The 13148-nt window shown below is 54.7% G+C and overlaps 1 protein-coding gene across 6 annotated transcripts; it reads right to left on the bottom strand.

Annotated features, from left to right (window-relative positions):
• Window positions 1-646: 646 nt before the first annotated feature.
• On the bottom strand, window positions 647-13011 carry CDAN1 (codanin 1). Of its 6 annotated transcripts, none has more exons than XM_047861057.1 (28): window positions 12908-13011; window positions 12189-12679; window positions 11742-11948; window positions 11373-11542; window positions 11127-11240; window positions 10966-11044; window positions 10440-10560; window positions 10173-10282; window positions 9617-9706; window positions 8902-8977; window positions 8167-8372; window positions 7740-7860; window positions 7458-7604; window positions 7181-7347; window positions 6747-6834; window positions 6404-6493; window positions 6174-6228; window positions 5831-5964; window positions 5647-5750; window positions 5239-5397; window positions 4801-4864; window positions 4529-4607; window positions 4221-4369; window positions 2973-3080; window positions 2793-2856; window positions 2444-2625; window positions 2082-2189; window positions 647-1466 (listed from the first exon to the last, which is right to left on the bottom strand). In XM_047861057.1, exons 1-28 carry the CDS (start codon window positions 12995-12997, stop codon window positions 1341-1343), a joined length of 3699 nt encoding a protein of 1232 aa, XP_047717013.1. In that variant the 5' UTR covers window positions 12998-13011; the 3' UTR covers window positions 647-1340. The 6 variants fall into 6 exon arrangements, 5 of the variants coding, with proteins under 5 accessions (XP_047717013.1, XP_047717014.1, XP_047717011.1 ...); XM_047861058.1 differs by having other exon boundaries at window positions 11742-11945; XM_047861055.1 differs by having other exon boundaries at window positions 12860-13005.
• Between the last annotated feature and the right edge of the window lie 137 nt (window positions 13012-13148).

Below are 13148 nucleotides of genomic sequence, written 5' to 3'. Positions count from 1 at the left end.
CCTGAATTTAGTATAAATGGATTTATAGGACACATCCTATAGATTAGTGTAAAATGGATTTAAAGGACAAAATAAAGGCCTTTGAAGATAAAAAGATTATGGAACAAAAGGTTCAGCTGCAGAAACTTGTAAAAGGAGCAGCTGGGAGGAGCTGAGGGACGGAAGTGGCTTCTTAGGTGCTGAGGGACCTTTCTGTGCTGAGGGCTGTCAGGACTTCCCACCAGCTTTCCTCAGGTGACAGACACAGCAGGCCCTTTCGGCCTTGGGTCGGCCTCTTTGACAGCTATGTACTTTTCCCCCGGGAACTACACACGGACACACAGAATTTTGTGAGACGCTTCAGGAGGGTTCCCTGAGTACCCTCTCCTTCCTCCAACACAGCCTGAATCTGTGTGCACTGCCAATGTAGAAAAGGAATGAATTTTATAGGAGTGAACTTCATGCACGTTATCAAGGTAGCGCTTTTTAGTCCAAACTTAGAGACACACAGAATGCTTTTGTTCTGAGCCAAATGCAACACCCCCAGCCCTAACAAACCAGCACAAGGGTTGCTCTGCTCTGTCAGTGCCCACCTTCAAGCCCACCTGAGACTATGGCCTTCTCAAGGGAAGAGCCAGGTGAAAATAACTAGACATGAAGCCCTTGATAAAGAAAATGGTTTATTTTAAAAAGCTCTAATGTTCTGCCCTGTGTGTAGCCCCTGTATGGAGTTACGGTTGAGAGTTAGTACGTGCACAGGGCTGAAGGCAGAGAAGGTGCAGGGTAAAAGCTGGGCTTCTGGCAGGTCAGCCCCACCTCACGTACTGTGCATTTTTAAGGAGATGGCAGGCAGCCTAGCTCCTGGTGGTAAGAAAATGTCCACTCCCCAAGATTCATGTTTTAACTTTACTCACGAGTTAAGCAGAAGCCATTTGCCTCTGTCATGATTTCCAAACCACAGAGTTTTAAGGGATGCTGGGGTAGCAGCAAATAGGGCTCGAGTCCTGTGTCGTCAAGCCCACACACGTCATTTAATAATCCAAATAATAAATGCCAACTCTTCTGCTCCAGGACTGGAGTCTGTCTCTAGGCTTTCCCATCACAATCCTGAATCTGGTGAACCCTCCTCCTTCCTCTAGGACGCGGGCGGTGAGCCTGCAGTCAGCGTCAGTGGGATGCCGGCAGCCACACGCTTCCTTCACATGTGAGCAGGAAGCCTGACTTACAGACTTAGCTGCTCCCGCGTCAGCAAGGGTCAGCGGTGAGCACTCCGAGGGGGGCACGGGGCCTCCTCCTGAGGCACAGTCCGGCCGGGCTCCAGGGTTCTGGTCAGACACCTGAGGCAGGGCCACTCCCCAGCCCTAGCTCTGGGCCAGCACAGTCCCCCGGTTTGTTTGCACCAGCTCACAAGCTCTTAGCTGGGGTTCTGGCATGTGAGGCTCAGCTAGAAATGGGTTGAACAGTGTTGCTAATTCTTCAGAGAAGTCCTGGAATAAGCAGAGGACAGACAAGGCTGACACAAAATTCTGGATGGTACATCCTTTCTATAAAACTCAATCCCCAATATCTAGCCCTTGCTAACCAGTGAGTAGACAACCTTATTTTTTCCCAACGGCCTTCTACACTGAAATGGACAGGACACCTTTTCCCATTAGTCCTCTGGGGATGCTCCAGTTCCAGCAGGGAGAGGGGAATCTGACAGGAGGCGCAGAATCATCTAGTGAGTACTTACCACCAACAGATTTCATCCTGAAAACCCTAGGAGGTATACACTATTCTGCCCTAGATCACGATAACATTCAGTACCAGCTGAGATTCAAATCTAGGTTATTCTGATTTAAAAAACCCATACTCACCTTGCCACGCTGCTTTCCAACTACCTGCCTTCCATCTTCCTTCCTCCGCTGGCACCCTCTTTCATACAGTAGCTACTCAAATGTGAAAAAGGCACTCCAGAACAGCCACACCATTTCAGGGTGGTCCTGAAGATACCTGATAAAGTCCACTGAGCTTTGGGAAGATCCTAAGAATGCCTGGGCCCCACCGCTGGCCCCATTTCAGGAGAAAAGGGACAGATGGATGAAGAGATGAGGACTCCTTACCTTTGGCCACTGGGCATCATGGAGGCTGCCCAGGCAGGCCTCTATCTCTGTCCGTCCCATCAGCCCTTTCTCTACCAGCTCCCGGAGCAAGAACAGCAGCAGGTCCCACTGCAACACACATGTAGAGCGTCAGCGGGGTAGGTTGACACAGCGACCCTGACTGATCCAAAGGACAGAGCTGCTGAGGAGGAGGAGGAGGAGATCTGCAGCCCATGTGAGCGTATTAGAGGAAATGAACACAGCGCCAGAAAAGGTGGAGTAAAGGAAACACACACAGCAACTGGGGTGAGGGTGGGGGGCGTCAGAACAGGAGTGCAGGGGGCTAAAGAGCCCACCTGCCCTCCTCCACCGCTCTAGCTCACCTCCCTTGGCCGAGTGTCTGCCAGAAGCCCCAGGTTTCTTGGGCTCAGCAGCAGCTGCAGTGGAACCGGCACCTGAAAGTCATCCTTCCACAGGGAAAGCAGCACGTGCAGGAGCCTGCGAGCCTGTCCTCTCTCCAGCCGGTGCTGCACCGGGGGCCCGAGGACAGGGATCTGGTCTGCCACTTTGGGCAAAGAAAAAAGTCAAGCTTTGAGAAATGGAGGTAGGGTCACCTAGCTGGCCCCTGGGAGGTAGAAGAGAACAAAGCTCCATGTTTCTAATCTAGCTTGTACCAAAACCTGAGATCTGGGGGATGTGACAGAAGGGTGATGTAATGACAGAGAGCCATACCAAGGAGGGATGCTAACTCCACCGAGCACTTTGCCAGATGCTGCTCTGCAGGCGGGCACAGGAACTGTAGAGAAGAGGCTGGACGTTAGCACTATCCTTACAGCAGCAGACTTGAGCTGATGCAGCTCAGGTGACTAGCACTGGACAAGGACACAAGTACAGCGTCGTGTTAGGTCTCACCTGGCGGCACCGCAGTGTCTGGCCCAGCTGGCCCAGGAGCTGCTCCAGATGCTCCGGAGAGACTCCCTCCTCAGGGTCCCGGGGCCCCACAGCCAGAGCGAGCACATCCTGGAGAGAGCAGGGGTGGAAGCAGAGCGAGACTTCATACCTAGCTGGGACTGAGGAGGCCACCGAGAAGCCAGTGGAAAGAGGCAGAAGGAAAAGACAGGGTCCCCGGATGAAGCGGCCGGGCCAAGGTGCCTTAGACCTGGGACTCGGGCAGGACCGCACAGCTGGGAGAAGAAGCCAACCAAGTGGACAGCAACAGAGGGAACAGATGGAGCAGGTCAGCTGAGGGACAACATGCTGCCTTGAGAGCTCAAGAGATGTCACTCGTCTTGGGACAAAGCCACACCCATCCACTTCCCAGAGAGCCTTATCCTGAAAGCATTTAGGAGAACTGTCTGGCTATGTGTTATATTTTCTATCCCCTATGCTTCTCTGTTCATCTTCTTGGGAGAGTCCGGCTTCAGTACAGAAAACCACTTAGCCTTTTCTTCTCCCCACTATATACTCTCCATTTTTGTCATTCCTTCTTAGTCCCTAGTCCTAATCTTTGGCTCCACCAAACAGTAAATAGTTGAGGGTTTGCAGGCCTTAACATCTCTGCTGCTGTAGCACAAAAACAGCCCTAGACAATTCATCAGTGAACAAGTGTGGCTGTGTTCCAATAAAACTTGATTTATAGAAAGCAGCAACAGGCTGGATTTGGTCCATGGGCTGTTTGCTGGGCCCTACTCTATCTAGACGGTATCTAAATTTTTACAATCAAGAGCAATGGTAGTTTATTCTTACTGCCTACAACTAAATAAGCATCACATCCCACATATGAGAACATTTCTGAAATCTTGTGCCAACACAGGTGACTGCCCCCTTTGAGGCTTTCCTACTACAGCAGACATCCGCTCCCCCCAGACCCCATCACCTCCCATGCAAGCAGTATGCAGTCCATCGGAAACTTTCATATCTGTTCTTTTCCCTTTTTGGGTGATTCAGGTACCGGAAGTTAGTGAAAAGCAATTAGGAAAACCGTTCAGTTCAGCTGTGCCCTACCTAATCCCGTTCAGTAACGAAGGACACCGAACTAGCTGCACAACACAGAAAGCGGCTACACAAAACACTGCAGCTGACGTGAGGAAGGAGGGAGACCAGGAAAAGAGCGGGGAGAAGGGAGAGGAGAGGGGCGCAGGGAGGAGGGGAGCTGTGTACTTTGATCTCGGAGATGAGGTGGGAGGGGAGGGGAGCGTGGTGCTCACAGGCTCGGGAGCAGCCCCTCCGCTCCCCCCGGGCAGCTGGTTCAGGACCCTGGGCTCGAAGTGTGCGACTCACTGCCGCCTTCACCTCCCTCCTGATCAGTGCTGCAGGTCAAAGGGAGAACAGAAGAGGGGTCACCACACCAACCCATGCCCATCACTGTTTCCAACTGGTTTATGTTCCTTCTCCCCTAGAGGCCTCCCACTTTCTGCCAGTCCACTTTTGAAGAACTTGGTCAGCCACTCCCCTGTCCTGGACCTTACCTGTGATGTTGGCTGACAACCAGGCACAGGCCTTCTCTGTCGCAAGCCCCACAGCAATGTTCTCTGCGCTGCTTAGAACCTGTGACCCAGAAGAACTGCAGCGTCAGGGACCAGGGGAGGCTCAGGGATGAGAATGAACAACAGCTCAGGTGTCCCCAAGGCCGGGACCAACCCTCGGACCCATCCACCACCCTCATGCACATGTGACCTGCAGCGCAACTCTCCCACCACCAAACAGCAGCCCGCGGGCTCCAGGCCTCCTCCCTACTTACAGCTGCCGGGGTCTCCTCGGGAAGCAGTGCCCGTACTGCCCCAGGGCTCTTCTTCTGACAGAACCTGAAAGGAGACAGAGTCTGTGATGGCTAGAGGTTTTGGCCTGGCTCACAGAAAGAAAGGCCAAGTGCACCAATCAGCTGAGCCAGGAGGGCTCTGCCTTGGGGAGAGGTGGGCAGGGGGTTAAGAGAAGCACTGTCAGCCCTGGGCCCACCCCTGATCCCTGACGCTGGGAGGAAGGAGGACACCCAACCCCCCATTCTTCCAACTCAACTTTAGACTTTGGGTCCTAAAGCCTAAGATATGTACCTACATAAGAAGTGAAAGAAAAAGGGGGTTTCAGAGAGGACGTGGAATAAACAGAGATGAGTTTGTGAAAAAGAAAAAGTCAGGAAAATAAAAGCGGAGAGTGGGGATGAGGGTCTGGCGTCTCTTACTCCCGCCCCCGGGTCAGTGCCTGGGCCCCGTGGGGGCACAGCTGGGAACACAAGATCTCCAACAGCTGGGCTGGATCACCCCCTTCCTGTCCCTGCGTCACCAGCTGCTCCTGAAGAAGCGACTCAGCCTGGCGTACCAGATCTGCCACCAGTGTGGCCCTGCAGCGGGGACAGAAAAGCTTGAAGGTGGTTGAGGGAACTGAATCAGTAAGGGGCTGCAAATGCAAGGAAATCTGGTCAGAACTAACCTCAAATAATGTTAGCAGTTTTAGCCTCCCCACCATATCCTTCCCCTCAAGCTAACTTTCCTCAGATTGGCAATACAATGTTAAGAGTTGAGGGGGTAAATGGTAAGGGAATGAGCCTGGCACCTTCCACATCTGCCTTCCCAACCCCTTCAACCCTTACTTGATGTGTTTGACACAGTTAGAGCCGATTCTTTCAGCCACAAATTCCACAGTCCTGCGCAGGGAAGGTGGCTGGTTGTGGAAAAAGGCTTGGGCCAGCTGTGCCTGTGGGGAGGAGGCAATGGCGCATGAAGAGTTTCCTCTCTCTTCCCCCCGGATGTCCCCTGCCTCTGCCCTGCCCTTACCTGCAGCCCCTGGGTGGTCCGGGGAGGCTGGGCTCCAAGACCCGTGGTGGTGGTGGGAGTGATCTTCCTCACAAAGCCTCCACTCCGCCCACTGCTGCCTGACACCCACGAAGCGAGCAGTTTTCGGAGCTCTCCTGCAACAGGGAACCCCAACTGCTTAGTTCCAGAACTACCCCTAGCCTCCCAGGCATCTTGGGACTTTAAGTATTTGTGGAGTAAAGAGGCTGAGGCACCTGGGGAACGCCTAAGAAGAGAACAACATATTAAGGTGTTAGGCCCAAGGGATGCCTTTTAGGTGCTCATGAAGGGACAGGCCAGGGACTGAGGACCCTGGGTGCCTCACCAATATAGGGGCAGCAGGTGTAGAGTAGGTGCTGGTCCACCACAGGCATGCCATCCTGGGGGAGAGAACAGGCCAGAGTTAGGCAGGCAGGCTTCTCTTCCTCCCCAGTGTGCCAGAAATGGGACAGTTGGGGAAGAGTTACAGAAGAGTTCAGTCTCTAGGAACTCCCAGACTGCCTGCCTCCTTTATTCCTGCCACTCCCACAGCTTTGGCCAGACCCCAACACTTACCAACCCGTGCTCTGAAGTTACTGTATCCACCTCAAAAGTATCCAACTGACCCTCTTCCAGAAAGAACAGATCCTCAGGGACTGTGGGAATCTGACAAAAGATCAGAGCAGTGCAAACTCCAGTCAGTGCTTCAGAGATTCAACACACAGACCTTGTGGTTCCAGGGTTTGGCCACCAGATACAAAGCAACCTTGCTCTGAAACCATGGTAATTCCCATACCCCCTCTAAACCTTCATCTTCTGGCCGTGACCTTGTTCAGACTCAGACATTCTCCTACTCCCCGACTCCACCCACAGTAGATGCCTCCCTTCCCCAATCTGGATCTTTCTCCACTTGACCAACCTGGAAAAGCCAGCCCAGAACAGCAAGCAGCAGCAACTTGTTAAGGAAACACATCTCCCCCTCGCTTTCCTTTGACAAGACCAAGCTCCTAAACAGTACATTTGTATAAGAAACAGAACGGAATAAAAGAAAGCTATCACTGGGAAGGCAATTCTCAAAAGCAGATCAAAAGGGGATGGCTGTCATACAGGTGACCAGGATCTCCCCACCGCCCCTCACCAGATCTGTACTCCCTCTGAGCTCAGCCACAGGAGGAATAAAAAACAGCTAATAAAAGTGCAAAACAGTGCCCACTTTCTGCCTCTCCCCTGAGGGTAGGTTATGGATATGGTACCGCACAGGAAGCACAGGGCCGCTCAACCCTCTTCACTGACAGCAGCTTCAGCAGTGTTCTCCCATGCCCTTGGCTTAAGCCTCACCCTTTCTGGACTCACCGATGTAGGTGGAGCAGGAGAGTGAAGATGCTGCGGTAATAGTCCAGCAGTGGCACAATGTGGTCAGCGAGGGAGAGGAACTCCACCAGCCAGGGCACCGTGAGCACGGCTCGGCGGGCCCGTAGCCCCTGCTGCAACAGCGCCCGCACATCCAGGGCCGGGGGCACCTGGTGGGGCAGGGTTGGGTCAGGGGGTGGGGGACTGGAGGTGGGGGACGCCCTCCATCTCCAGGGCTCGGCGGCCCCTCCCGGCCCTCCTTACCAGAGCCCCCATTCACCTGGCTCCTCAGGGCCAGAATGGAGTCCTGGAGCTCACGGGTGGGGGGTGGCTCAGGCCCCCGGTATGGCAGGAAAGCCACAAAGCCCAGGAATTTAGCCAGAAGCCTCAGGCTGAGCAGCACCATGGCAAACTGCCTCCGTTCACCCTGTAGGGATCAGGGAAGCAAGATGTCCTAAGCACAGGGCTTCAAGAGCAATTCTGAATCTGTTACCCAGTTCTTGAAAAGAGCCCTTCCCTCCTAGGTCAGAACCCTGTTCTCTCCCTCATTCTGCTTTCTAACCTGCCAGTCCACATCTGACTCCCCATCTTCGTCACTGGGCTCAGGCTGTGGCAGGGCAAGGCTGTTGAGCTCCCGGATCTTTAAACTCAGACTGTCCATGAGATGCTGATTAAACTGGAAGCTAGGAAGTGAAGAAAAAAAAAAAAAAAAGACACTGGCAGAGGCATAGACAGAATCGGAATAGAGAGAAAGTTCATGCAGAAAGCAAGGCACAGTGGGGCAGAGAGGGAAGGAGGCTGAGGTTACCAGTGTGGGTCAAAGAACAGGAAAGGAAATGGAGGCAGGAACTGTGAGCTAGAGGAGCCTGGACATCACTGGTCCCACTCTGTTACATTCCAGGCAAAAGAGAGAGAACCGTTGCCCTTCTGGAAAGACAAACCCCTCCTGGCCTCAGCCCTATTCCCTGCACTTTGCAGGGGACCCTTACCTGCTGGCGCTCAGGATGAAGTCCCTGAAGAATCCCTGACAGCCCGGGAAGGTGGGGGGCGGACAGGGCCCCCCGCTGCTCTGAGGGGCCACAAGCCTCTCCTGTAGGCGCCGCAACCGCCCCAGTTTGTCAGCTCCAAGCATACTTAACACATCCGGAGCTTCACCCAAGACCGTGCCTCCGGTGCCACTGGGACTCTGACACATCTGCTCGGCAGGAAGAGGAGAAAAAAAAAACAGTAAGTTTTTCTGGAAAGAAGGACTGAACAAAATAGGGTGGAAGTAATGAACATTTCTGGAATGCCAGCCCTGTATCAGGTGCCACAGGTTTGTTTTTCAAGGTTGGGATCACGCTGTTTTATAGGTAAAGAGACTAACCTCACAAGGTTAGATGTTTGCCTCGGTCACTAGGGCCAGGATTTAAAATCGGGCCTGAGTCCTATGACAGGGCTCGCTCTACTATGGCACAGACCAAGGACAAGGGAGTAGTGAGGGCCTAAGGCTGGCAGGGTACGCTGGGTGTGTGAGGAGGCTAGGGAGGCCGTGGGTGCAGGGCACGTGATGGAGGGCTCTGGCTCCCCTCTAGCTGCCTGCATCTCAGACACCCCCCAAGGAGAACTCCTGTTCAAACTCCAGCCCAGGACCTGCATGTCTGTCCGCTCCATCCCACCATTACCTGGCTGCCTTTAATACCTACTGCCTCCTGTAGATTCATCTCTCCTCCTGGGGCTCTTACCTGGAGAAGTTGTTTCTGGAAAAGCCGAACGAAATGGCTGTGGCTGCAGGCTGCAGAGAGCTGACCCATCATGGCTCTGAGGCATAAGAGGCAGGAACAGAATGTGACGGAAGGAAGAAGGGGGCAGAAATCTGAGAGAACAAGCCAATCCTTGGGCCTTTCAGTCCTTACCCAGGGGCATGAGCAGACCTCAGCCAGAGTTGGCCAGTGCAAAGATGTGGGAATAGGTAAGGGACACTCTCCTTAGCACCAAGATCCCTCAAGGCTACAGACACACTGAACCCACCAAGAGATAATACCATCCCTAATCTTCAGTCTACACTGGGCTCTAGTGAGTGTCATGACTCATGTGGAAGGTAGATCACTGGACAGGATATTCTTTCTGCATCTAGCTATGCAAAGTTATTGGAGCTGCTGAACTAGACAATGAAGAAAATGTTGGAAAGGGTCTAACCAGTGACTTGGGCCAAAACTCAAGCAACCTGGAAAACGGGCTTGGTATTCATCCAAGCATTCACACTCATATAACAAGTCTGAGTCATTCTGAGTGCAAGGAGCTGGCAATACAAATCCCTCTGAGTAGAGGCAGAGTTGCCAATAACTAGAGATTAAGGAGGACACAGAAGGTAGGAGCTATGGGCTATAAGTGGAGGAAGAGCCCTCCTCCAATCAACTACCAGAGCACCACTAAGGTGACCAGTGTGGGAGCACCTACCTGATCCTGCTGCCCAAGCCCTTCTCAAAATCCCAGCCAGGCTCCTCATGCCGATCTTCCCACTCTCGAAGCACCTCAAAAAACACATCCCTGACAGACACAAGAACGCCTGATCAACTGAGGCACAGCTGATCTCACTCCCAAGAGTGCTTTCTCTAGCTCCGAACCATCGAGGACAGGACTATCCACAGCCCCATTCCTTATCCTCTCCAAAGTTCTCTACATGCCAACAACATTGAAGACCCAGCAGCAGCACACAACATGCTTCACATACTTCTGTACACAGGAAAAGCTGAGCTGGTTCTCTCTTGTTTGAGGACCCTGTGACTAACGTCATATACCTGTGAGAAGGCTGCTGAGGTCAGAGGTTCAAGTCCATGGGCAGGAAAACGGAATGAAGGTGTGTAGCCATTATGATACTTGGCAGAAAGGGTGCAGTGGTGCTAAACTACCACCTATTAGTGCCAAACTCCTAGTTTCTAGGAAAACAACATAGGCTGCCTATCCCAGAGAAATGCTGCCCCACTCCCTCCTGAAAGTTCCCTTTTCTTGTCACCTTTGTTTTTTAAAAGTATGAAAGGCTCGGTCACTGGAGAAGTTGGCACGATTGTCAGTTTCTGGCTGAAAGGAGACAGCTTGAGCAGACGGTGGCATCGCCAGAGAGACCTAAAATATGGCAGGGACATTAGGGACTGAAACTCTCACAGATCATGCTCAGAAAACCTCATCGCTGTATTCCTGCCCGGAGTTAGCCCGGTGTGTGCTGGGCTGCCTAAATTATGAGGCTGGGAAGGGTCAGGTGGAGCCTAGGAGGGGTCCCTACCTTGGCAACACTGCCCTCATAGGCAGCTCGGAGGCGGCCTTGCAGAGCTGGTGAAAAGCACAGCAGCCGCTCATTCTCAGCCAACAGTTTTAAGGTCCCTTTGTCCAAGTAGGAAAGAACCCTGCAGGGACAAAAGCACATATGACTGGGAACGGGACATGGACTGCAAACAGGAAGCTGACATCTGCATGCCACAGAGAACATTATCTGGAACATGGAGCAGGCATGTAAGGCAAAGTCATGGGCCAAGGATTTAAGATGATGGAGGCAAGGGGGAAGAAACGAAACCTTATGGAGCAGGGAAACATTAGACATAAACCCAAAGATCAGATGCCAAGACCACAGACAGCAATTTGATTGTTATAGGAGTTAAATTCATAGCTTTGACCAATAACTACAGGCTCCATGTAGGAAAACACCCAAGGTTATTGCACCTGTGTTAAGCACAAGCATTTTACCTCAAGTGGCCAGAGACCCAAGCGAACATTGGGAATAAGGCTCAAATGCCAAAGCTGGGGAAACTCACTGAAACTGATGCTCCAAAACCTGTACTGCAAAGAAGACACAATCATGGACACTCTGGAACAGAGGGCTTTCCAGGGAATCTAGAAGGATAGTACCAAGCTGTCAGTTAAGAACTGTTCCATCTCCAGACCTCATTTCCCAAAAAGAGGCTCACTCACTGACCTAGTGCTCCCGGAATTGGTTCAAGGTCACTCTCCTTCGTGGCCACCATCCTCCGAGCAGTAAGGAGTTGAAGGACGAAGAAAAGCTCCAAGAAGAGGTTTGGTACCAGGTTCTCTGGATATAAAAGGAAGCCCCAGGGTGTCAGGCATCATTTGGAACCAAGGCTCAGTTCTGCTTGCCTTATCATTTCTCCTACACCAAAATTCCGCAGGCATCTCCACTCAAGCGCCCTTTGCTCTCAACTACCTGCGATGCATGAAGAGTAGATGAGGGCTATCAGCTCTAGGCGCTGGCGGGAAGACACTCTGGCAGGGTCAGCGGGCTCGGCTGTGAGGTTACCTGTCCGGCTGGGGAGGGGAGACCCCGATTCTGAGGTGGGACAGGCGGGAGTAGGTGACTGCTGCAGCTGCTTAGAGCTAAGGGGACAGAGAGATGTCATGAGCGGTTCCCCTGGCTTCCCCTCCACAGCCATACTCAGGTTTCTCCAGGGCAGACATCCACAGCCCAGGAAACAGACCCAGGGCTGCTCCCAGGGGCAAACCAATCTCAAGGGAAAAGGCCTGCAGATCCCCCACTGGGAGGAAGCTGACAACCCAGGGAGTGGCAAGGTCATACCGCTCCTTCCTGAGCATCTCCCGTTCCTCTTGCAGACTTCTGCACCCTGGGGGAAGGCCATGGCCCCAAGGGCTAGTGTCCGGGACTGAGGGTTGGGAACTGGGGACACAGTTGATTGGGGGTGAGGTGAAGCAGGTCTTGGGCTTGGACAGTGACCGCTCTTCGCTCACCGGAGTTGGATTGATCCTGCGCGAAGGCTTCGTCCTGCTGAGTAGCCACAGGTTTTTCTCAAATTCGTTATCTTCAAACACCTCCTCCTCCACCACAACAGCGGGGGGGGGGGGGGGGGGGGTGGATTTCGCAAAAGGCCCCTCACCACTGTGGTTAACTCACCCCCAACCCTCGGGGCATTCCCACGCTCAACTGCAGAGCGCCCAGCCCTGATTTACTGATTCCCCTAACACAGCCTTCGTGCCACCCCAATCGTGGATGGGGCCTGATTCTCACCCTGCAGGGCCGGGGGGAACCGAGCCTACGGGAGGGAACTCCTCCAGGTTGCTGAGGTTTGGCGGATCAGAGCGCGCGAGGCTGGGGCTGCCGGGGCTGCCAGATCCCCTGGGCCTCCGGCCCCCGGCCCAAGGCGAACTCTCTCCGCTGACCCCCTCCTCCAGGCCCCCGGGGCCGCGGCCTCCCCGCTCGCGACCCGGCCCCGGGCCCCGCCTCCTGCCCCCGCGGCGGGCCGAAGGGGCCTCGGCGGCGGCGGTGCTGGAAGGCTCCGTCGGAGGGAAGAGCTGGCTGCGCGCCCCGCGGCCGCCCCGCGGCGGGCCCCCGGGCCTCCCAGGCAGAGCTGCCGAGGAGCCCGGGGCCTTGGCGGGGGTTGGGGGGCCCTGCGGGAGGACGCGGCTGCTCTGCTCCCTCAGGAAGTTCAGCAGGAATGGCACGAATTCCTTCCGCAGTGGCCGGAGGGAGCTCAGCGCGGCCGCCTCCCCGGGGTCATCCTGAGGGAGAAGCGGGAGAGGGGCGAGAGGGTCAGCTGCCAGCCCCGCGCCACGAGCAGCCCGGACCGCAGGGCGCGCTGAGGCGGGCGGCCCCGGCAGCGGCCCCTAGTTGGAGCGCATTCGGCCCGGGCTGACAGCCAGGCACCCAAGAGAAAAGGGACCGGAGGGGTGGTATCTCACGCGGAAAGCAGACTCGGGCCAGGCCTGGGGGCGTGTCGGCGCTGTTACCTCCGAACTCTGGGCGCTGCGCGCGATCCACCTCACCGCGGCTGCGACCGACACCTCCTCTCGCAGCAGCGACTCCAAAACGGCCGCCATCCCGGTCGGGGCACTTGAACGCGATTGCGCAGGCGCCGACGCGCCACGGGCGGCCTGGGAGGGGCGGGGCCGGCGCGGAGGAGCGACCGTTGGGCCGCGGGGCGGAGGGGCGGGGCTGGGGGTGGGGCCGGGGCTTCCCCGGGTTGAGGTT

This window comes from Prionailurus viverrinus, chromosome B3 (genome assembly GCF_022837055.1).
Source record: "Prionailurus viverrinus isolate Anna chromosome B3, UM_Priviv_1.0, whole genome shotgun sequence".
NCBI lineage: Eukaryota > Metazoa > Chordata > Mammalia > Carnivora > Felidae > Prionailurus > Prionailurus viverrinus.
Note: the sequence above shows the minus strand (reverse complement) of the source record. Positions and strands in the feature narration are given on the sequence as shown.